At 38.7% G+C, this 26025-nt stretch overlaps 1 protein-coding gene across 1 annotated transcript in view; it reads left to right on the top strand.

Annotated features, from left to right (window-relative positions):
• TMEM229A (transmembrane protein 229A) overlaps positions 1–21699 on the top strand; it is a 23113-nt gene extending 1414 nt beyond the window's left edge. The window contains 3 exon segments of the mRNA XM_010831767.1: positions 94–269; positions 20893–21329; positions 21332–21699. Of these exon segments, the coding sequence (XP_010830069.1) occupies positions 94–269; positions 20893–21329; positions 21332–21699 (981 nt within the window).
• The last annotated feature ends 4326 nt before the right edge of the window (positions 21700–26025 follow it).

Genomic DNA, 26025 nt, shown 5'->3' on the forward strand with positions numbered 1-26025 from the left:
AACCTGCTGGGGCCCGGGGACGGGACGAGCAGCGGCCACACGTCGCTCTGGTCCTTCTTTATGTACGGCAGCTGCAGTTTTGTGGTGGAAAAGCTCTATTTCCGCCTCCACTACAGTCGGGGCTGGGGCACCTGGAAGCGAGTACCCTTCTACGTGATCTTCATCTACGCGTGGGAGTTGTTCTGGGGCCTGGGACTCCGCACTTGGGGCGCCTGTTCCTGGGACTATTCTCACTATCCGCTCAATTTCATGGGCCTTATCACGCTGATGTATTTACCTGGTTGGATATTCCTTAGTGTGTACCAGGACCTACTTTCCAATGTGTTGTGGCGGGTGCAATACGTACCATCTAACTAAGACCAAAAAAAGGGGGCACTGGATTCTCATGAATGAAGGCGATTTATTTTTACACAATAAAACGGAGGGGTTTTTGTGTTTTTTTAGCCTTTTAATTTTTATACCTTTTACTAAACTTTACCACCAACCTGTTTTATTCGACATTTTAGTTTTTCTATTGGCAACGTATGCATAATACGATAATACTTTGAAATATTGCTGGAAATGTAACTCTAAGTACTTAACTCATCAATATTTTAAAACCCTCACTAGTCCAAACAGCAAACCATCATACCTTAACCTCAGAAAGCTGTAGTATTCACTTATTTGCACTTATTTGGCGTAGGTGGGTGATAGTTACTAATTTTTTTTTTTTTTTTTAAGTAAGGAAGTTCTTCAACTCAGACACCAGTGATTTTTCCAAGATTCGGGGAAGTTTTCTGATTTAATGATTTGTTTACTTTCCTTTTGGAAAAGGCAATGGCAACCCACTCCAGTACTCTTGCCTGGAGAATCCCATGGACGGAGAGCCTGGTAGACTGCAGTCCATGGGGTCGCTAAGAGTCGGACACGACTGAGCGACTTCACTAGCAACTTCACTTACTTTCCTTTTAATCCAATGTCATTTTAATTTCCTGCCATGTTTGCCAGTGACTGCTGAAATCCAGTGTCTTGTACTTCTGAAACTACAATTAATAGCTTTTAAAGTGCCTCTGTATAGCACACAAATGAAAAGAAGCTGACAAATTTGAAAACACACCCTATGAATCGATTTTTAGATAAATCTTTTTTAGCAACTCAGACAGGTAACACTGTGTTAAGATATTGATCTCCTTCCTGGAAATGATTGCTTTCCAATGTGGATTAGCCTTAAACGCCAAATGTGTTAACTTTAATCAGATCCTGTGTTATCTTTGGCTGTAAATTTTAGTCCTTATGCAATCATGTAAAATGTCTACCTTACATGTGCAAGGGCCATGCAAAATTATACCATCCTTAATAGTGTTCTAACCCTAAGGACTCTTTTCTATATGGAGTTTCAAGAGTAAAAGCAATCCCATGGAATAAAATGAACTAGAATATTCACCCTAATTGTATTAGCCCTAATTGTTTTCAGAGGATACAGATATGTGTTTTCAGCCTATTTCTGCCATGGCTCACTTGTAAACATTTTTCCGTTTCCTTTGGGTCCCCTACAGAGTTCTTGGATTAAAGTCCAATGTAGTTATGTGCATTATAAATCAATGATAGCTCTTTGGTGACCTGTTCTTGAAGTTTGGAAGCTCCAAGTTAAATAAGATGATGTGAACCATTTGAGAAATCATGGCTAATCAATTAATAATGTACTTTAAATTTGTTTACTGTGTTTTTACTATATTTAGAAAAGACAAGTAGAATTGAGTATAGCTCATCCAAGGATGACTAATACCTTCTTAGTTTTTGTTATAAAGATAATTAGGAAAGCTTGGAGTGTATACAAATTAATATATATTCCTATTCAAGTTGTTAGCTTGTCTATACTGTAAAAGGGCTTCCCATGTGGCACTAGTGGTAAATAACCTACCTGCCAGTGCAGGAGGCAAAAGAGATGTGGGTTCGATCCCTGGGTTGGGAAGATCCCCTGGAGGAGGGCATGGCAACCCACTCCAGTATTCTTGCCTGGAAAATCCCATGAGCAGAGGAGCCTGGCAGGCTACAGTCCATAGGTCACAAAGAGTTGGACATGATGAACAACTAACACTTTCACTTCACAGCAGAACTGTTGGGAGATCAGCTCAATTCTGCTTCTCCTCTCCTCTGTCACACTGATTGTTTTAGCCAGTCAAAGCTTGAGTAGAAACTGTTGGAAGTAATTAAATGTTTGCAGAGAATAAAAGTGTCACTTTGTGGAAAAGATTTCTGAAAACCTGGGGAGAAAAATAAAATGTAAATATAGACACTAAAGTTAGTCAGATGCTGGACAAAATATTTGTAATTCAAATCTGTCACATGTGCATGAGTCAAAGTTAAGTGTGGCATGGCTCCACACTATGCATTCCAGTGAAGTCATAACCAAATCCACAGCTTCTGGACTACTGGCTAAATGTATGTATTCACCCTTCTGTCATTTACATGCTGCTCCTTCAGCTTGCTTAAACTGCTAATCAGGATTCTCAGGCCAAACTCATCAAAAAAGCTTGCTATTTTGTTTTGCTTTTAATGTTAATCCTATTTAAAGAAAAGTTCAAGATTTTTCATTGACTCAATTCATTCAAGAAATAGTTATTGTGAGCCTGCTATTTTTCAGGCATTTGCCTGGACTCTGTGACTACAGCCATGACCCAACATGGACAAAAATCTCTGTCCTGATGGAGCTCACATTAGAATGTGAGTGCATTGATTTATATGAGATTATGCTGATTTGCAAGGCTACTGTTTTAGTATTAGTAATAGGTTATGAGAGGCAGATGTCAGGGTTCTCATCAGGGTTCTCCCTGGAATATCAATCCATCAGTCTGTAAAACAAAAGCCCATTAACAGTCCCTAGTGCTAGTTCTACAAAGAGCCCTGTTCATTTGTATTCAGGAAGTGATTAGCCTGTCTGTTAACTCAGCACCTTGCCTTAGGGCTTCTCATTCTGTGTTTACTCAACTTCTTAAAAGTAACATTTGCTGCAATTTTGAACCTTTCAAGAGAAAGCAAGGAAAGGAAAGAACCATCAGACTGATCAACTTGGTTACTCATTAGTAGTTCAGATATAGAAATGATAAGGCAGTACAATATTAACTATTATAATAATAGTTAATATTTAGGTAGTGCTTACCACCTACCAAGAACTGCACTATTAACATGTGTATATACTTTTAAATAAATACATGTATATATTTACCTATATCTTAAATGAATATATTACATATGTCTCATATATATGTATTTAATTTTAAGTAATACATAATATTTTAGGCTCATATGTGATATAAATTAAAGATACAACAACTCATATATGATATATATATATACCTTAAGTATACGTGTGTGTGTGTGTGTGTGTGTGTACTCAGTCCCTCAATTATGTCTGACTCTTGTGACCCCATGGACTGCAGCCCACCCCTCTGTCCATGGGATTTTCCAGGCAAGACTACTGGAGTAGGTGCCATGGCCTACTCCAGGGGAACTTCCCAACCAAGGGATCAAACCCAGGTCTCTTGCGTCTCCTACATTGGCACAAACACACACACATACATATTTACTTAAACCTCTAACAACTCTTTCTCATGAGGACAGTGACACTGAAGCCCAAAGAAATAACTTGGTTAAGTAATCAAGCCATACAGCTATTTAGACAGAATCCAAGGACACTGGACTCTAGGCTCTGTTCTTAACAGAAAGGTTGGCATGCCTTAACCTATGGACCACAGTGATTTGGGATCTCCTGTGGATTTCACCTTACAATCTGTATTTTCTCTTCTCTGGCACTATCATAGATGCAAGGGCAGCTGTATAAAAGTTAGATACTAGTAGCAAAAATACTCTTTCATGTTGCCTTTTTAGTCTCTGGAAATAACAGGGTGCTAATACCAAGATGCATAACTGATAGTCAGCCTAGCTCTAATTCCCAGATGACAGATTTTCTAGTCAAGCAGTGCTCTGCAGTAGAGTTCCTCATCTGAAGTCAGATGATCTTGAATATAAGAATAATATATCAAAATTCAAGATAACTCACAACACAAGCAAGAAGAAATATATATAAGTAAGGCTCTCTTCTTTAATATAGCATTCAGAATGAGCTTCACTGTAAGCTATACAACCCCAAAATTAAAATTTTTTGCAGAGATATTTGTTCTGCATTCAGTTAATCACCTTAGAGTTAAAGAAAGTTTTTTTTTTGGCCACATGGCATTTGGGATGCTAATCCCCCCACTAGGGATTGAATGCAGTCCATCTGCCTTGGAAGCATAGCATCTTAACCACTGGGGCTCCAGAAAAGTCCCAAGAAAGTTCTTAATAGAAAAACATGAAAAAAAAAAGTAATAACTGTGGTTCTCATTCCATGTTTAACTTAGGCAATGCTGAAATTTCTTACATAAAGTGCTTTAATTTTTAAATCAATTATATCTCAGCTTTCAATCTAAAGAGAAATTTTAAGTTTTTCATGGTATCAATTAATATAGATGTTCCTGTGTTATATCAGGACTCCAGCAATGTTGATAATCCATTTCAGTATTTCACACATTTCACTGTACTTAACTATAAATATTTCATTAGAAATATTTGACATTTTATGTTAAACTCAGAAAAATATGATGTGCTTTGTTGTTTAAGAATTATGAATTGGTTAATCCTACCCCTTTAAAAGATAATAATTTCTACTGTTTTGAAATAGTCTCTGCTGGCATAATTGACCTGGTTCTATTTTAAAAAGATGGTGAGAAAGAATTTTGGTAGATTACTTTGGTTCTCTCTCCATTTCCAAAGTACATTAAAAAAAATCACTATATTTGGAAAGGAAGTTATACTCATAGACTTGGAATGATAAGTCATTGTATTGTAATATTTGACAGCATTTTAGTAAAATTGATCCTTGCTTGTTTTAAAAGACTTTAAAAAACACTTTACCTTTCAATTTTAAATATAATATCCAATTTACTGTCTCCAATATACTTTCCAACAGTGCTTAATAGAACTAAGATCCTTTACTCAGAAAGAGTTAAATGGAACACCCTTCCCTTTTCTCCATCCAACACATGCCTCAGTTTATGCTGGAAGGAAAGATGGTTCTTTTCTGTTGCCAGTTTTTTTTCCTTTCTATTCTTGGATGTGGTACCAGAGGAATATACAAAAATAGCACTTGTCTGTGTGGACTTCTGTTCATTAAAATTGACCTCTTTCTAATTTTTAACATGGAGACGTGAAGCTATCATACAGGCAATGACTTCCAGTTGCTAAAAACCCACGTTGTAAATTAAACTGTGATGTGTATAAATTTTCCTTTAGATATTTTTTCTTAATATAAGGAGATTGTAAATATGGAGACTTTTTTTCTTTAATCTTTGAATTCTCTTTGCATAAACGGTCAAACAAATGACCCGAGTGTTCCTAAGGAGAGAGACAAACACAGACAGGCTGATCTTTGACGTACAGAGAAGTTTAATGTTCATCTTAACCTCTTAAAAATTCTATTATAATCCAAAAGTCACATGGATCAACTTTCCCATTTAGAAGAAAATATATCTTTACCACAATTAAGAATTAAGGATCTAAAGAAACCATGAAGATTAATAACATCCAACCTTCTATCCAAGGCTGGAATTCCTTACATCTCTGACAGATGTTTTCTTAGCTCAGGTTGGACTATTGACAGTATTAACTGTGTTTTTCATGCAAAGACTAAATGGGAAAGCTACAAAGCTGTGTTAATACCCACCCCAGTCTATTTGACTTCTCAAAGTTTCCAGGAACTAACAAATACTGGTCAGCCAGATTGTGTATTGCAGTGAAGCACTTTTTGAGATGATCTTCTCTATTTAAAAGGAAAAAAATCAATGTTTCATTCTTTTACCATAATACTCACTGTCTACTTATTGTATATTTTCAAATGAGGCTTTATTCACTAAGTCTAGGCAACAGGACCTTGAGAGATTTGAGCAAATTAAAATTACTTCAGAAGAATAAACAAACAAACATAGGCTGCAAGCAAAAGAGTGAAAAATTAAATACTAGGAATCCTCCTTATGTCATTGGAATTTCAACTGGTTCAACCCATGAAAAGCCTTTGGTTGCTGCCCAGGTCTACCTGGGAATATAAACTGGGAGAGTTTCCTGGTAGCTTCCCTGAAGCTACCAGCTTCATCAAGAAATGCATTGAGCAGATGCAGGTGTGACGGAAGCAATTAGCTAACCAGAAAGGATGAGAGATACCATGGATCAATTCTCCCATTCAAAAAAAAAATTACACTTATGATATTAAGCAGAGAACTAGCCTCACTTTTGATGGGTTTCCTACAAATATTTACATTACATGCAAGGTATTTTATTAACATTTATACTCCATGCATGATAAAAATAAAATTAATCTCAAAGGATCTCAGTTTTGAAACTTTAAATATTTGAAAATAATCTTGAGAGAAACATGCAGAAAGTTTGTCATATCATTTTGATTACCCACTAACTTTTAGGAACAAAAGTTAAACTGAATATGCTCTTGTTCATTTCTGAAGAGGATCTATTTTTAATCTTAACTTTTTATTAGAAACAATGAGCAGACAGGAAGAAAAAATAAATAAAAGAGTTCCCTGGAGTACATCAGAACCAGTATTCAGATTTCAAGTATTTATAAACAAGAGTTTAACAAAATTTATCATTCTACTTACTTGTAATGATGATATTTTCAGCAAGCAAAACAGAAACAAAAGAATAATAAAGGCAGAAATAAAATGTACATTGAAAGGGATAGTATTCAATAGTCTTAGAGAGTCCTTACATTATTTTTCTTTGGCTAAAATGATTCACATTAATAAATATTATTCTAGGTCTTTATACCATGTAAGACTTGAATTATGAAGAAAATTTTATGTTTATAAAGTACTGCACATGCTAAGTTTGGTTGGGTACCAAAATTTACACTTTATTGTTGCTACTGTTCAGTCACTAAGTCCTCTCTGACTCTTTGGGACTCCAAGGACTGCAGCATGCCAGGCTTCCCTGTCTTTCACTATCTCCTAGAGTTTGCTCAAACTCATGTCCATTGAGTCAGTGATGCCAGCCAACAATCTCATCCTCTGTCGCCCCCTTCTCCTACCCTCAATCTTTCCCAGCATTAGAGTCTCTTTCAATGAGTCAGTTCTTTGCATCAGGTGGCCAAAGTAGTGGAGCTTCAGCTTTAGCATCAGTCCTTCCAGTGAATATTCAGGGTTGATTTCCTTTAGGATTGACTGGTTTGATCTCCTTGCAGTACAAGGGACTCTCAGGAGTCTTCTCCAGCACTATAGTTTGAAAGCATCAGTTCTTTGGTGCTCAGCCTTCTTTGGGCTTCCTAGTAGCTCAGCTGGTAAAGAATCCACCTGCAGTGCAGGAGACCCCAGTTTGATTTCTGGGTTGGGAAGATCCCCTGGAGAAGGCTATTCACTCCAGTATTCATGGGCTCTGATGGCTCAGATGGTATTGCAGTGCGGGAGACCTGGGTTCAGTCCCTCGGGTTGGGAAGGTCCCCTGGAGGAAGGCATGGCAACCCACTCCAGTATTCTTGCCTGGAGAATCCCCATGGACAGAGGAGCCTGGAGGGCTGCAGTCCTTGAGATCACAACGAGTCATACATGACTGAGCAACTAAGTTCACAACCTTCTTTATGATCCAACTCTCGCACCATAAATAACTACTGGAAAAACCATATCTTTGACTATATGGACTTTGTTGGCAAAGTGATGTATCTGCTTTTTAATACACTGTCTAGTTTTGTCATAGCTTTTCTTCCAAGGAGCAAGCATCTTTTAATTTCATGGCTGCAGTCACCATCTGCAATGATTTTGGAGCCCAAGAAAATAAAATTTGTCACTGTTTCCACTTTTTCTCCATCTATTTGCTATGAAGTGATAGGAAAGGATGTCATGATCTTAGCTTTTGAATATTGTTTTAAGCTAGCCTTTTCACTATCTTCTTTCATACTTTATTGTTATTGATACTTATTTGATGAAATTTCTGAGTTTGTCTTTTCTGAAATGATATTATTGGATATACTATAAAAATTTTAATAAAGTGTCATTGATGTGTGTACCCAATGCACAGGTAAACAGTCTAAAGCTTATTTAAATGTAAAGTTGTGGACTTCTAGAGCTTGAGAAGATAACTAAACACCACCTAATTCAACTCCCAGCCAAAAGAATTAGTTCTTCTAGATTATCTTTTACAGGAATCTGTCCATCCTCTTCTTGATCACTTCTAATGACAGAGCTCTTTGTACTTATTCAGATCTCTCAGGCCAACTCATTTCTTTGTTCTATATCTTGATAGTTAGAAAATTCTTACCAGAAGGACCCCCCATCTGTAACTTTTATTTTTCCAACTGTTTCATCCATAGACAAAACAAAGGTTTCCAAGTGTGTCTTAATTATCTTACTCCAGGCTAGGTATTCAAGATCCTTTAGCAATATATAATAAAATATACAGTAGTAAAACTATTACCTACTTTGATCTAAACACTTTATTTCTGCAAATGTAGAACAAAAGTAATCACTATTAGCTTTTTTAGCAGCTCAGTCACATCATTGTTTCTGTTAAATTTTCATTTATATACATCCTCTAGGTTTCTCTCCTATAGACTGCCGTTAACCCAGTGGTCCTCTTCATGCTCCTGTGCCTTCTGATATAAGTAATTGGCCTGGATCTGTGCTTGTCCCATATTCATTACCGGGTCTGAAAATGAATTAGAGAGAAATGAAGGTAAGTAGAGTGAAGAACAGAAAAGTTGCCATTGAATTCATTCTTCATTTCATTGTCCCTCTTCTTCCAGTTTCAACTTTTGGGAGCAGGCATATGTCATTCTCTGTGTTTTCTCAACACTTAGCAATGAACTTAGCACAGAGCAGGTGCTCAAAATTTTTTTAGGTGAATATATATGAATTCTCATGCCAGACATAATTCAATAGTGGAAACAGGAATTAGGAATGCCGCCAGGTGGCAACATGTGACTTCAATGGGACGTTTATTTATGGAACATAAATTAGATCCACTAAGTACCTAGAAAAAATGTAGAAATTGCTTAATCTTCTCATAGTCTTCCTTCTTTCCTGAGCAACTTCTTTTGCAAGACACAGAATTCAAGTAGTTCTCTTAAAGAATTTAGCCACATTATAATTTAAAAAAAAAATTGTAAGCTATTTAGAGAACTTAACTATCCTTTAAAACATTATTTCTGAAATGTGAATTTTTCTAAAAACTGATTGGTGGTGCTTCTTTTATCACATGACACTCCAAAAAAGAAGGAGTTACCCAGTTTGCACCCTACTGATGTCTTGATTTTCTTCACTGTTTTTGCTGATGACCTTCTGGATTGGGGCAACTTTTGAACAGAAATGAAAATAAAATTCAAACTTACATGCTTGCTCAGTTGCTTCAGTCATGTCTGACTCTTTGTGACTCTATGGACCATAGCCGGCCAGGCTTCTCTGGCCATGGGATTCTCCAGGCAAGAATACTGGAGTGGGTTGCCATTTCCTTCTCCAGGGAAAATTCAAACTTAGTTAAAGTCATAAAATTGCTTCTAGTGGCAGGTGGTAAAGATTTATGATTTATTAGCCATGAATTTGGTTCACTTCTTTCTATATTTCCAACCTCAAATATTAATATTACTGGCAGACTGTAGTCAGAGTTCTCCTAAGAAACAAAACTGCTGTGCTACTGCTGCTGAGTCGCTTCAGTCATGTCCGACTCTGTGCGACCCCATAGATGGCGGACCACCAGGCTCCCCCATCCCTGGGATTCTCCAGGCAAGAACACTGGAGTGGGTTGCCATTTCCTTCTCCAATGCATGAAAGGGAAAAGTGAAAGGGAAGTCGCTCAGTCACGTCTGATTCTTCGCGACCCCATGGTCTGCAGCCTACCAGGCTCCTCCGTCCATGGGATTTTCCAAGCAAGAGTACTGGAGTGGGGTGCCATTGCCTTCTCCAAAAAACAAAACCACTAGGATGTAAATAGATAAACAGATAGACGTATTATAAGAATTTGGCTCACACAATTATAGAAGCTGTTAAGTCCTAAGATCTACAGGGTGAGTCTGCAGACTGGAGATCCAGAGAGCCGCTGATGTAGTTACAATCCAAAGGCCAGTCGGTTCAAGATCCAGTAAGAGCTGATGTCTCAGTTCAATCTGAAGACAGGTAAAAACAAATGTTCCTCTTGAGTGAGAGGAATTTCCTGTTATTCAGTCTTTTTGTTCTGTTCGGGTCTTCAACTGATTGGATGAGGCTCACCCACATTAGGAAGGACAATGTACTCTATCTATTGACTTAAAGATTAAACTCATCCAAAAAACCCTCACCAAAGCACTCAGAATAATGATAGACCAAATATCTGGGCATCCAATTGTCCAATCAAATTGATACATAAAATTAACCATCACACAGATAAAAGCATTTGAACCAAAGGAGTTAAAATAAGCATAAGGAAAATGAGACGAGTCCATTCATTCATCTAGTCAACAGCTATTTAAATGTGTACGGTGTTAAAAAGTAAGAAGACATAGGCAATTATTTTTTCGTAGAGTGGAAAATGTGAATTTTAAAACAAAAGTGTACTACAGAAAGATGATGTAGGTGGAAATAATGGTGCCGTCACCTAGGCGAGAGAGCATGCTGGGAAGATTCTAGTTGGAGGGCCCAGCATGCTCAAAGACCTGGCAAAAGTGAGTATCAGAGCACTGAGTAACTCAAAGCCTGTTGTATCTGGTTGAGCAGAGTGGTGGGGGGAAGAGTGAGACCTGAGCTAGAGGGGTAGGCAAGAGGCAGGTCTTGAAGCTTTATGGAAACACTAGAATTTGGAGGACCATTTCCTAAGGATGTTGACAAGTTAATTAAGGGTTTTAAGCAGGCAAAGGACTTGTGGTTTGCATTTTGCAACTTGCATTTTTAAAAAGAAAACAGATCAGAAAGGACAAGATTACATGTAGAGAAAGACCAGTTATGAGGCTGTTATACAAAAGATGAAAAAGATGATAGAGAGAAAGAGATCAGCATTATGACAGAGGAGATGGACTAAAATATAGATTCAGAGATAATCAAGAGTCAGAACAGACGATGAAAAGTGATAAGATGGTTGTGCAAATCAAGAGAGAGAAGCAGAGGCAACCAGCCAGCTAAAATTGTAGACTCAGAGCCCTGAGGACCTCTGAAAGTAAGTAAAAAGTAGAAGCCTGCAAAAGATATGGAAATAAATGATCAGATAGGCAAGAGATCCTGAGAATGCAATAGTGTCAACAACAGAAGAGAGAAAGAGGAGAATGTGTTCAGTGACATCTGTAAAATTAATCAACAAAACCACAATTAAATAGAGATGGGAGCTTCCACACCCTGCAAGGAGAACAGAGCTCATTGAGAAAAAGAAAGACTCCTCTCCTCAAAAGGACTCAGCCAGTGAGAATCTGTGGATTCTTTACTCACTCTGGCTCTCCCAACTGCCTTTTCCCGTTCGTGAAAGTTTCTTCTTCCTTTGCAATGTGGGGACTTGCACCTGGATGGCTGTGGTGGCAGATTCTGCATTGTGATTCTCTGCTGAACCTGAAAAAAAAAAAATCTATCTTTTCTGGAGAAATATCTGGCAATCTGTTTGTTTTAGGTCAACACATCAAGTTCAGCCTAAAATTAAATTTAAGGACAGAGTTAATGACCAGTGTATTTCAAGATATATAAGAAAGAGGAATAAAAGCACAGAAGGAAGGATGCTAGATTATGCTATTTGTTTTCTAAATATGACATGTGTTTGTTCATTTAATTCTCACAGCAACCTGGTGATGTAAATACTATTATTATCTTGGTTTTTACATAGGCTATTACTGTCACATGGGAGAGTTAATCATTTTGCCCAAGGCTTGCAAGTGAAAGAACCAAAATTTGGACTCAGACACTCTAGATCCCAAGCTGCATTCTCTATGTAGGTGTCTACACAGGCAGGTGGAGGAAAAAGGTAGAGAGGGAAAAACTCCTAAGACTGGCATTGCACTGGATTTGCATGCTGCCCAATATATGCAGTCCAATAAAGAACCCAGAGAAAGTCTGAAGTCCGTTCTACTCAAAAAGTATTTAAATCTATATGTCATGACTAACTCTGATTCTTGATTCATTCATTCATTTAGTAAAAATTTATCGAGCACGTACTAGACAACAGGGCTTCCCAGGTGGCTCAGTGGTAAAGAATCTGCCTGCCCAGGCAGGAGATGCAGGCTCGATCCCTAGGTTGGGAAGATTCCCTGGAGAAGGGCATGGCAACCCACTCCCATATTCTTGTCTGGGAAATCCCATGGACAGAGGAGCCTCTGTGGGCTACAGTCCACTGGGTCAAGGAAGAATCAGACCTGACTTAGTGACTGCTGCTAAATCGTTTCAGTCATGTCCGACTCTGTGCGACTCTGGAGACAGCAGCCCACCAGGCTTCTCCGTCCATGGGATTCTCCAGGCAAGAACACTGGAGTGGGTTGCCAGTTCAGGAGGCTAGAAATCTGAGGCCAAGATTTGGTAGGATTCTTTTTTAATGAGAACTGTCTTCCTGGCTTGCAGATGGCTGCCTTCTCACTGTCTTTGCATGGTGGACAGAGAGCAAGCTCTCCCCCTCTCTTCTTATAAGACACTAATCCTATTGGATTAGTGACCTCATTTAACCTTAACTACCTCTATACAGGTTGTATCTCCTAATAGAGTCACATTGGAGGTTGAGGCTTCAAAATGTGAATCTGGTGGGGAACATAATTCAGCCCATAGCATTTACTCTTTTTTAATTCCCACAATGATCCTATGTGATTATTCTAATTACTACTGATTATTATCATTATCTACAGTTTATAGATGAAGTCTATAAATTGGTGCTAGAGAAGATCCTTGGGAGTCCCTTGAACTGCAAGGAGATCAAACCAGTCAATCCTAAAGGAAATCAACTCTGAATATTCATTGGAAGGACCTATGCTGAAGCCGAAGCTCCAGAACTTGAAGGCCACCTGATGCGAACAGCTGACTCATTGGAAATAAGACCCCAAGGCTGGGAAAAATTGAAGGCAAAAGGAGAAAAGGGTGGCAGAGGATGAGATGGTTGGATAGCATCACCAATTCAATGGACATGAGCTTTGGCAAACTCTGGGAGATAGTGAGGGACAGAAAGGCCTGGTGTGCTGCAGTCCATGGGATTGGGAAGAGTCGTACATGACTTAATAACTGAGCAACAACAAAAAAACATAGATGAAGTCATTGAAACTTACCTGTCCACACAGCTAGTAAGAGACAGGAACAAGACTCCATTTCAGTATTTTTGTTTTTTAATTTTGCTACACCAGCATGTGGTATTTCAGTTCAGTGACCAGGGATGAAACCTGGGCCCCCTTCTTTGGGAGCACAGAGTCTTAATCAACTGTACCCCCAGGGAAGTCCCTCAGTATTCTTTTTAGGCAACATTAACTATCTCTCAGAAAGTTCAGGGCTGTATCATTCCACAGGGAAAAAGAACAACTGAGAAAAAAAAAAAGGGAGTTGGCTCTTAGTTTTCTCCTTTTAATGTTACATAATAGAGTCATCCTCATTGCTTTTTTTTTTTTTTAATTCTCTCTAGGGACAAGTTCTATTTTGTCCAGTCCTAATTTTAACCTTTATTACTAGTTATGCACAGATTTTTAAGTGAGCCCCTCCCCATTTTTATTTTTTTCTTTAACGTCTGTGTATTTGTTACTCAGAAAATTAGCTCTCTGGGAACCTCTGAACACAGACACTGTCTCCAGGCCTTTCTGAGAGGCTGAGACAGAGGCCCTAGAGGGCAACTATACTCGGAGTCAATTCATTTAATTTCAAAGAAACTGTTTTTAGATTGGCATTTAAAATATTTGACTTGGGTATGCAAGAGTACAAAATCAATTTTCAATGTATTGAAACTATTATTAGGTAACTACATCTCCATTAAGTTTATAGGGTATTTATTTCCATTTCGCAGACATGAATTCCTAATATTATTTCTAGGCGATCTATAAATAACTCCAGATATACTTATCTGTGTGATGCTTTGCTTTGGTGGCATAAAACAGAAATCATAGATAGCAAGGTATTGAGTTTTCTTTGCCAAATGAAATAGTTTGTTTTTTTAAAAATCCAGAAAACGGCATATTACTTTGGAAAGCTGCATGCAAATCAAGTAGTTTAGACAGTATCAAAAGGAAATGGTGATCTCCTAAGCAACTGCCGTTTGCAGTTTAAGGGTTCAGTATGTTCCTTCTTCAGCTAAAGCACAGCATAGCAAAGGGACGCATCATCCGCAAGTCTCCCCTGGTGTTAGAAATGATCAGCCTTCCAAAAGTGCTAAAAATAGCCTGAGTGAAAATCTCTTGTCAAAACAGCTAGATGAACTTTTCGAGGCTTAATAAACTCCAGATTTCTAAATGTTACCACACAAATTATATCCTTGGGGCAATATAATTATTTCAATGGTAAGAAATTCTGTTAGGGATCAGCTCAATGCCTCCAAACAGTTTAACAAGGTTGATTTAAAAAAAACTTCTCAAAATGGACAAGGTCTGTGATTGAAAGCTGGCTCTTCAAAAATGGCCTTGCTACAAAACTACTTTTTTTTTCTCCTAGTACCAAACTTTCTTGAATAGGTCCATTCACCAAAATAGTTAAATATTGAAAATAGTTGAATCTTGAATGAGTCCATTCACCAAACTAGTTAAATGTTGATAAATAGTTGAATAATCAACTTACTCTGAACCAATGCTGTCCAATAGAATGTTCCACAGTGAGAAGTGTTTAATATCTGTTCTGAACAGGGGCTTCCCTGGTAGTTCAGACAGTAAAGAATCCACCTGCAGTACAAGAGACCTGGATTTGGTCTCTGGGGTCGGAAGATCCCCTGGAGAATGGCATTGGCCACTCATTCCAGTATTCCTACCTGGAGAATCCCCATGGACAGAGAAGCCCCAGGCTACACTCCATGGGGACAAAAAGAATTGGACACAACTGAGCAACTAAGCACACATACACTGTCCAACATGCTGGCCACTGACCACATGTAACTAAGGGAGTGAGTGAAAGTTGCTCAGTCATGTCCGACTCTTTGCGACCCCATGGAATATACAGTCCATGGAATACTGGAGTGGGTAGCCTTTTCCTTCCCCAGGGGATCTTCCCAACCCAGGGATCAAACCCAGGTCTCCCACATTGCAGGCAGATTCTTTACCAACTGAGCCATCAGGCCAGAGCTAATGTAACTAATGAATAGCCTAAATGCTGCTAATGGACCTGAAGAGCTAAATTTCAAATTATATATAATTTTAACTAATTTAGATGTAATAAACACATGTGGCTATTGGCTACTATATTGAGTTACACAGCTCTATGCCATATTTTATATGCCATGTTTTATCATACTGTCATAAAAAAGGACCATAAACTAGGAATATGTCATATAAGTTTCAGAAACACAGTTCTTCAACTTTCATAACTTTTCTATAACCTGTTTTGTGGAAGAGCTTGGTACCTCAAGCTATGTGTTTAAACAAAGCATTGAAATGGTTTCAGATAGAGACACATTTGCATGTCTGGCCTTCAGTTATACCAGGGGAGGCTCTGCTGAACACCACTGCATTTCTGATTCTTCTTATGAAACTGGGAGGAAATTGGAAAAATGGAGAATAAAAGAATTAAAAAAAATAAACTGACCGGAAAACTGAAATTGAAGCAGGGTCCTCTGTATCAACTTATAGCAAAGCTCTTGGGAAAACAAAACTTTGAAATTCTGACATAAGGTCTTGTGTTATTTGAAGGAATATAGTATTAGTGCAAGTTTCGAGTTTCAGTGTGAATAGATATGTGGGGATGGAGTGAAGGGAAGGCTGTAAAGAAAGCCTGTCATTGTTCAGAAACAAAAGGATGTGCCTTCCCAACATCAGATGGCACTTTTTAGAGCCTTTAATTTCTTTCCTCCCTTTCTTTTTAGGAACCTGAGACTTTCCTCTGGTATCTGCCTTCTGCTCTCCCTGCTCCTACTTGCAGCTCTCCATGGAATTCACTCAACTAAATAGGGTCCCAAACACTTGGGCTTTGCCATGATCAGTTGCTATTTGATTAATGAACTTCTGTGGGCTTCCATGGTGACTCAGATAGTAAAGTGCCTGTAATGCAGGAGACCTGGGTTTTTTCCCTGGTTTGGGAAGATCCCCTGGAGAAGGAAATGGCAACCCACTCCAGTACTCTTGCCTGGAAAGTTCCATGGATGGAGGAGCCTGGTAGGCTACAGTCCATGGGGTCGCAAAGAGTCAGACACAACTGAGTAACTTCACTGGTTCACTGCTGGTATCAGTCCCCAGTGGCATTTAAGATTTAAACTAATCTTATCCTTTTGTGTTCGGTACTCCTTGACTTCTTCCCTCATTGACCAAATATATGATAATATAAAATTTTCACACAGAGATTTGACCCTGTGGGCATGCTCAGTCACTTAGATGCGTCCTAGTCTTTGTGGCCCCATGGACTGTAGCCCGTCAAACTCCTCTCTCTGTCCATGGGGTTTACTAGGCAAGAATACTGGAGTGGGTTGCCACTTCCTTCTCCAGGGAATCTTCCCGACGCAGGGATCAAACCTGTGTATCCTGCTTTGGCAGGCAGATCCTTTACCTTGGAGCCACCAGGGAAGCCAGAGATTGAATAGGTAAAGTTAAAATTGAGTATGTAAATGTGTAAATTGACTCTTCAATTCATTGCAGAAACCAACATAACATGGTAAAACGGTTGTCCTCTGATTAATATTAATAATTTAAAAAATAAAAGAAATTGGCTTCAATTAAAAAAGGAAGGCTTAGCTATGATTTTTCAGGGATGAAAATTGTTCCATAAATAGCATTAGCCTTTGTTATGTGTTTTGTTTATTGTGTGAGAGAGTGAACTTTCTCTCATGGACCAGATCTAATCTCATTTAAATTCCAGGGGGCATTTCTTAATAGGAATTTTTAAGTACATTTTTACCTACTGGGGTTAGACTAAAAAAAAAAAAAAAAAAAACCTCATAAATAATACATGTATCTATCTCAAAATCCCACACTCATAAGATTTCTATAAAAGTCTGTTTGGAATCATGCTGTTTATTGATGAGAGTGGGTATTAAGTACCCTTTTTCTGTAACCACAAGGGCATAGGTAACTGCACTTTTTACAGACAAATCCTGTCCTAGATCAAACATAAGGACAAAAAGTTCACTGGGATGGGGAAGGGGAGCAGAGGGTGTATTCCTGCAGGATCAGGGAGGAAGGACATCAAAGGAGGAGTGGCTGCAAGGTAAGACTGCAATAGGGATCAAGAGATGGGAGAGGTGTGTAGTCCAGGCCATGACTGGATTTAGCCTGTGGATATTGGGTATCAGTTGAAACAGGAGAGTGAGCCATCTGTAAGCAGATATGGGTTTTAGAAAGACTACTCTGATTAGCAGGGAGAGACTAGGGAATGACAGAGAAACCAGGAGGTCAATGTGATAATTCAGATAAGAAATGCTGAAGGTCTGAGTTAGGCTGTGGCAGAGTGGACAGGAGAAAGTTACTCAGAAAGTAGGTTCTGGAAAATTAATGGATACAGCAAAAGAGGGATAGGAGGGGCTATGATGGTAAGATTTTAGTCTTGAGTATGTGGGAGATGAAACACTACATCATCCTCAACCTTTTTTTTTCTTTTTCTCTTTATTTTTATGTGTGTGTGTGTATATATATATATATATATATATATATACAGATATGTTCTTACTGAGATAAAATTAACATACAATATATTAATTTCATGTGTAAACATAATGATTCTATATTTATATATATATATTGCAAAGTGATCACCACAATAAGAACCATTAATATCTGCCCCACAGATAGTTACACATTTTCTTTTTCTTGTGATGAGACCTTTGAAGATTTACTCTCTTAGCAAGTTGTAAATATGCAGTCCAGTATTATTAACTATGGTCAGCATGTTGTTCATTACATCCCCGGGACTTGATATTTCTAACTAAAACATAATCTTGTCACAACTGACAGAATTACCACATGTAAAAACTTCTCCTGCCTTTGCTGTACTCTACATAAAACAGATAGCTTGCATAATTTATTTTTCTTATTTTATTATCTCAATAAACATTCACTGTGCCAGTTTCTGGCTTACTTCCTGTTTTAAAATGTTTTGTCTATATTGTGTGATATTTAAAGATCAAAGGTACCCAACAACCTTGGTAAGGTTCAGGGTGCGGTGAGGTTGAAAAAGAACCTCAAGGTACCTGTGAATGGAAACTGTCTAACCTTGGGTCACCGAGGTTACAAACCTGCTCCCTGGAGGGGCGCTGCGGTGCCTGGGGGCCTTTGTTTGGCCCACTCTCCAGAAAGTGCAGCTGTCAAAAAATTATCCTAAGTACCATGATGATCCGAAGATTTTCACACCCACCAAGAGGCACAAGATAACTACTGGCAATTGTAAATGAAGTGGCTTTAGGAGTAATCTCAACAAAAGGCAGATTTGAGCGATTTCAATCTGTTCCCAGGAGGGAATAGCCAAATTGAAAGATTGGTGCTGGCAAGTTCCAGGACCTGGGTTCAGCAAATAAGCTGAAGCAGTGCTTCCAGCAAGGCACACAGATGGTTGGTTCCCGGCCCTCTACGACTCTCCCTCAGGCAGCTACAGGCTGGGTTTCAGAGTGTATAATTTTAGCAGAAGAGGTAAGACACCCCTTCTAGTTGCAGTCTGCAGGGAAGCACTATGATCAGAGCTAAGTCAAGGACACTTCTCTAGGAGGGCACAGATGTACCGTGTGAAATCCCAGGTCTAATGACTCTGAATCCTATTTATTTTACTATCCTATTAGTGAACTCCTATTTTTCTACCCCAGAGAGATTGTATATGATCTGACTCTGAGCCTGTCGCAGACCACTGTGCGGTACAATTTACTGACATACCAACCTAAAAGGAAGAGTCCCGGTACCTGTCCTATTTCCATATTGTCCAAAGAAAAAAAGTGAAAAATCCACTTAACCCCAGGCTATCGAAGTACAAATAAGAAAGAGGGAAGGGTCAGAAAGATCCCCAGGAAGAGGAAATGGCCACTCATTCCAGTATTCTTGCCTGGAAAATTCCATGGACAGAGGAGCCTGGCAAGCTACAGTTCATGGGGTTGCGCACAAAGTTGGACACGGCTGAAGCGACTAGGCACAACAAGAAGTATTTAAAATGACCTTGTTTTCTTGATTGTATTTATTTAGATTGTATTGTATTATTTATTTATTTAAAAGATATTATATATCTTTTAACCATCCCTAGAGAATGGTTACTTTAGCATGTCATAGTAGCATATTTTTTAAATATGCCTTCTACAAATTTGTAAAGTATGAGCATGGTTTAACTCTAGGAATATTAATTAGGAGTAAAATTGAATTATGTATTTTTATCACTCAAATCTTGATGTGGTCCAAGAGAAAGATATTTTCATGCTCTGTTTTAAGGTTCAAATGAATTAGCTAAATTTCATTTTTTATAACATTTCCTTTTTCAAATGGATATGCTCATTTATATGACACAAAATTCAAAACCTACAAAGAGAATTAGAATAATTAGCAAAAAACCCACAACAAGTTGAAATATTTTGATATATTCATTATTGCATTGAAATATGATTTTGATGTCACATATTTTCTGTAGGAATTCATGGTTAGAAATAAGAAAATTGTTTACAGTAGGGGAGCAAACTTTGCTACCTCTAAATGCCCCTTTGGCATGAGGTTTATAGGAAACAGAAAACTGGAAACTTTTCTTGCTACTTCCCCCTTAACTGCCTAAAAAAATTGAGATAAGTAAACTATTTTGAGGATAGAGTTATCACCAGAAATATCTGCAAAGACTATGGATTAGGTGTGGTGGAGAACACTTTGAAGGGCCTAGAGATCAGCCTGCTGTGTGACCCATGGTCTCTGCAGGGCCCAGTAAACATGTGTTTACCAAACATTTGCCTTTCCATCTCCCTGTGAATTGCCTTTCTCCTCTCTGAAGGCCATAACCACAAAACCAACATCCTATTAGGTGAGGGCTCTTAAGGCAACATTCTCTTATGCTTCAGGCATTTTGTCCAGTTACTCAATTCTCCCATGTATATGCATTATTAAACTTGTGTTTGATTTTCCCATTAATCTCTCTCATGTCAGTTTTCTCAGGTGGCTCAAGCGGTAAAGAATCTGCCTGCCAATGCAGGAGCCATAGGAGATGCAAATTCGATCCCTGGGTCAGGAAGATCCCTGGAAGGAAGAAATGGCAACCCACTCCAGTATTCTTACCTGGAAAATCCCATAGACAGAGGAGTTTGGCAGGCTACAGTCCATGGGGTCGCAAAGAGGTGGACATGACCAAGCATGCACACATGCTGTCTTACATCAGTTCAACTCAGAGGCCAGCTGAGAGTAAAGCCAGCTGCTCCCTCCTGGCCCTGTATCTTTCCTCCAGGAGGAAGAGAAAGGTTTTGTGAGCACAAAGCTGTGTAGTCACGTTGTAGACACACGTTTCGGGAAACAAACTCACTCAGAAGGACAATGCAAATAGTGGAGTGCAGTTTATTACACCAGTGGCCCAAGGCAGAGTCTCCTCTTAGCCAAGGGCCCCGATCAGTTTTGTGAAAACCTTATATACCCTAAGTGTACAAGCTTCTCTGAAACTAGTCTGAACAAAGGAAAAAGAAAGATATAATCAAAGTTAACCATGATCATATGCCTTAAGCCTAGGTAGTTAACAGTGGACAATTATCAATAGGCCTGTGGTCATACCCCAATAAGCATAATAGAATGTATGATTCTATTCGGTTACACAGATAATTAGGGTATTCTTTTAGGCACAGTGGATTTGAAAGCTATAGCACCTCCTCTGTCGGGGGAGCCGGCGGCTACACACAGTCCCCTGGGGGCTTTGGATCTCCGACAGCTTCCCAGGCCGAAAAGAAATCCAGAGCTCGAGCTCAGCACATTTTACCCTGTACCATATCTCAGCTGCTTTCTGCTACTCTGGTTGATGAAGTATTCAGAATTGGAAATGTTGAGATTTCACAGGTCACTATTGTGCGGATTATCAGAAATGCAGAGAAGGCTGCAACCAACATTGTTTACAAGATAGATGACATGACAGCTGCACCCATGGATGTTCGCCAGTGGGTTGACACAGATGATGCCAGTGGTGAAAACACTGTGGTCCCTCCAGAAACATATGTGAAAGTGGCTGGTCATCTGAGATCTTTCCAGAACAAGAAAAGCCTGGTAGCCTTTAAGATCATGCCCTGGAGGATATGAATGAGTTCACCACACATATTCTGGAAGTAGTCAATGCACACATGATGCTGAGCAAATCGAACAGCCAGCCTTCAACAGGGAGAGCGCCTATCAGCAATCCAGGAATGGGTGAAGCTGGGAACTTCGGTGGGAACAACTTCATACCAGCAAATGGCCTCACTTTGGCCCAGAACCAGGTGCTGAATTTGTTCAAAGCTTGCCCAAGACCTGAAGGATTGAACTTTCAGGATCTCAAGAACCAACTCCAGCACATGTCCGTAGCCTCAGTCAAGCTAGCTGTGGATTTTCTAAGCAACGAGGGACACATCTATTCCACCGTGGATGATGATCATTTTAAATCCACAGATGCAGAATAACTGGATCTAATTGGGTACCCGAGATATTTTCCAGTTGGACCTTTTTTTGCCGCCTCTTGTCTCCAGCTGTGCATATAATTGGCGAGTTGACTTCTAGGAAGTAGATTTCATCTATAAAAGATCTCAACTGACATCCTTTTGAAACTTACTACTACTCTTCTGTGTTTTTGATGGACTTCCCTGGTAGCTCAGACGGTAAAGCGTCTGCCTACAATGCGGGAGACCTGGGTTCGATCCCTGGGTCAGGACGATCCCCTGGAGAAGGAAACGGCAACCCACTCCAGTATTCATGCCTGGAAAATCCCATGGACCGAGGAGCCTGGTGGGCTACAATCCATGGGGTCGCAAAGAGTCGGACACGACTGAGCGACTTCTGTTGTGTGTGTTTAAGCACAGAGAGCCCTGGGGCTCTTCCTTCTGGGGGCCTGGTTTTCCAGTTTGTATGTCGTTTCCAAAGATACTGGGCATATAAGTCCACAGTCCGGCCCAGAGCCTGTTCTGTTTCCTCCTTCAGTCAGAGCAGCGGCAGGTTTCTGCTGCCTTTTCTTCCCACTAAATGTATGAACATGGAACCCAGGTCTTGCTCCCAGATCCCTTACCTGGAAATGGGCTAATAAATAATCATTTTCCCTTTTTTTTATGTATTTATTTTTTGCCTGCACTATGGCTGTGTTGCAGTGGTCGGGCTCTCTCTAGTTGCAGTAAGCAGGGCTACTCTTCCTTACAGTACGCAATGCAGGCTTCCCATTCTGGAGGCTTCTTGCTGTGGAGCACAGGTTCTAGGCTCGTGGGCTCAGTAGTTGTGAAGCTTGGACTTCTTCCCAGACCAGGGATCAAACCCATGTCTCCTGCATTGTCAGGTAAATTCTTAACCACTGAACCACCAGAGAAGTTCTCTTATCTTACTCCTAAACAACCAGGATGGAACTCTTTCGATATTTCAGAATTGTAGAGACAGCTAGCTTGATAAAACATCTGTTTCAAAATTCTGACCCTGAGAGAACAGTAGTGTTCCTAAGGAGGAAACTTGAAGTTATAACTCTTATCATGTCATTGAAAAGTAAACTAAGCCCACATCACCTGAGCTTTAGTTCAGAGTAGAATCTAAAATTGAAAGAGGAAAAAAGGAAAAAGATGCCTTTTAAAACTCAGGCAGACAACGAAGGAAACTATAAGCAGGGTGAAAAGACAGCCTTCAGAATGGGAGAAAATAATAGCAAATGAAGCAACTGACAAAGAATTAATTTCAAAAATATACAAGCAACTCCTGCAGCTCAATTTCAGAAAAATAAACAACCCAATCAAAAAATGGGCCAAAGAACTAAACAGACATTTCTCCAAAGAAGACATGCAGATGGCTAAAAAACATATGAAAAGATGCTCAACATCACTCATTATCAGAGAAATGCAAAGCAAAATCACAACGAGGTACCATTTCATGCCATGACTGCTATCAAAAAGTCTACAAACAATAAATGCTGAAGAGGGTGTGGAGAAAAGGGAACCCTCTTACACTGTTGGTGGGAATGCAAACTAGTACAGCCACTATGGAGAACAGTGTGGAGATTCCTTAAAAAACTGGAAATAGAACTGCTATACGACCCAGCAATCCCACTGCTGGGCATACACACCGAAGAAACCAGAATTGAAAGAGACACATGTACCCCAATGTTCATCGCAGCACTGTTTACAATAGCTAGGATACGGAAGCAACCTAGATGTCCATCGGCAGATGAATGGATAAGAAAGCTGTGGTACATATACACAGTGGAATATTACTCAGCCATTAAAAAGAATACATTTGAATCAGTTCTAATGAGGTGGATGAAACTGGAGCCTATTATACAGAGTGAAGCAAGTCAAAAAGAAAAACACCAATGCAGTATACTAATGCATATATATGGAATTTAGAAAGATGGTAACAATAACCCTATATGCAAGATAGCAAGAGAGACACAGATGTATAGAACAGTCTACTGGACTCTGTAGAAGAAGGCGAGGGTGGGATGATCTGAGAGAATAGCATTGAAACATGTATATTATCATATGTGAAGCAGATTGCTAGTCCAGGTTCGATGCATGAGACAGGGTGCTCAGGGCTGGTGCACTGGGATGACCCAGAGGGATGGGATGGGAAAGGAGGTGGGAGCGGGGTTCAGGATGGGAAACAGATGTACACCCATGGCTGATTCATGTCAGTGTATGGCAAAACCCACTACAATATTGTAAAGTAATTAGCCTCCAATTAAAATAAATTAATTTAAAAAAATAAAAAATAAAAACAAAAAAGATGTGAAAAAATTTTAAAAAACTCAAGCAGAAAAACTATGAGATCTCTGTCTATGTCTATCTATATGTACGTATGTCTGTGTGATTATTGTACATATGATATGTGCCTAACACCTGATGGTGTTATCAAAATTAATTTGTAAAAGAACTCTATTTAACTGACTTAAAGTAAGCACTTACAAGTCAAATATTTCTAAATGTAATTAGACTAGCCCAAAGTTTAAAAAGATCACATGATCTAGGATTAATCTTTAATGAATGAGGATAAGTTGATGGCTTAATTAATATGAATATGTTTTTAAGTCATCAATATTAAATATAATTGTACCTACATTAGCTGAAAGTCAATAAGCTCATGTTATCTCTATTACGTGGAGAAGGACATGGCAGTCCACTCCGGTGTTCTTGCCTAGAAAATACCATGGACAGAAGAGCAGGCTACAGTCCATGGGGTTGCAGAGAGTCGGACATGACTGTATGCATGCATGCATCTCTGGAGAATCCCAGGGACGGGGGAGCCTGGTAGGCTGCCGTCTATGGGGTTGCGTAGAGTCGGACACGACTGAAGCGACTTAGCAGCAGCAGCAGCAGCATGCATCTCTGTTACAAAATTTGTTAACAAGAAAATTAACAGTATGATGATATTATCAGAAGTAATAAAAAGATAAATGAGAAAAATATTTTTGGGTGAAGTCTTTATGGATAATTATGTTTCATCATATGTCTATCTAAAAATAGTTTCTCCAGATTTTTGGTGACTTGAAACTTTTAAGTTCTGCTAAATTAACTGATGAAATTTATTGACTTTCTAGATCATTTTTGACAAGATAAAATACTGAAACATTGCTAAAGAAGTTTATGTTATTTACTTTTGATGTCTTATTACAGAAAAACTAAATATGTTTGAGGCTTTTAATAAATATATTTTGTGCTTTATTGAAATGCTGTACTACTATGTATTAATATATATATACCAGCTGAGTTACCAGAGAAGCCCTATATATATTTATAGACATTAGTTTTTGTCTTTTGATAAAAGAATTTCATGTGTGATTAAAACCAACCGATATTAGATTGAATTTAATCAAATGAGTGAATTTTAATATTAAAAATGAAATGATGCAAAACTGGAATTTGGGGTTTTTTTCCTCTGTTGAGAAGACAAACTTTTCTTAAAATATTGACCTCTTTTGATAACAGATTGTGAAGTTTCTTTACCCTTTAACTAATCTGTTGCAACTTTCTGCATTTGTCTTTGGAATCCTTTATTGTCACTTTGGTTAAGTGAATAAATACTGTTTCACAGTGACTTATGATCCTACTTGACCAAACATTTAAAACCTTTTGGTTTTTTTTTTTTTTTTGCAAACTTTCTCAAGTCAAATTCTAAATGAAGTTATTTTGGCCTCTAGTTAACTTTGAGATGCTTCAGAGGGCCCTCAAATTAGGCTGATTTTGTATGTTAAATTACATAGGAAACATTGTCAAATGAGTAATGATAAACTTCTTAGTTATCCATTCATTATATGAATGAATATTATTAATATAAATGTTCTAGAAATTATATGAAATTCCTAAAATTTGAAATGTCCTGGTATGTTGTCAGTCATAATTCTAGTTATTATCTTAAAATGTCATCTGTCACAGAAGTAGCCAAATTTTCTTAACAATTGCATTGTAATTAAATCTTTAGCCATGCTTTTAAGTCTTTTGTCATTTATATAGTTATTGCTTTATTCTGACGGTTTTACAAGAATGTTTGTAAATGACTTGCTTTTATGCTCCAAAATGAATCAGACTCTGTAACAAAAGTATTTCCACCTTGTATGCAGGCTAATCAATGTGGTAGCTCCAGTTATTGTTAATCAATAATCACTTCCTACTCTTCCCCCGGCACCCACACCCCTGCCAATCTCCACTCCCTGCCCTCTCCCCTGCCACACACAGGGGGACTGAATTTTCCTGACACTTGACTTTGATTTGGCCATATGTTTTGCTTTATCAGCAGAACATTAAGAGGAAGTGATAATCAAAAGC

This window comes from Bison bison, unplaced genomic scaffold, assembly GCF_000754665.1.
Source record: "Bison bison bison isolate TAMUID 2011002044 unplaced genomic scaffold, Bison_UMD1.0 scf7180017864530, whole genome shotgun sequence".
Taxonomy (NCBI): Eukaryota; Metazoa; Chordata; class Mammalia; order Artiodactyla; family Bovidae; genus Bison; species Bison bison.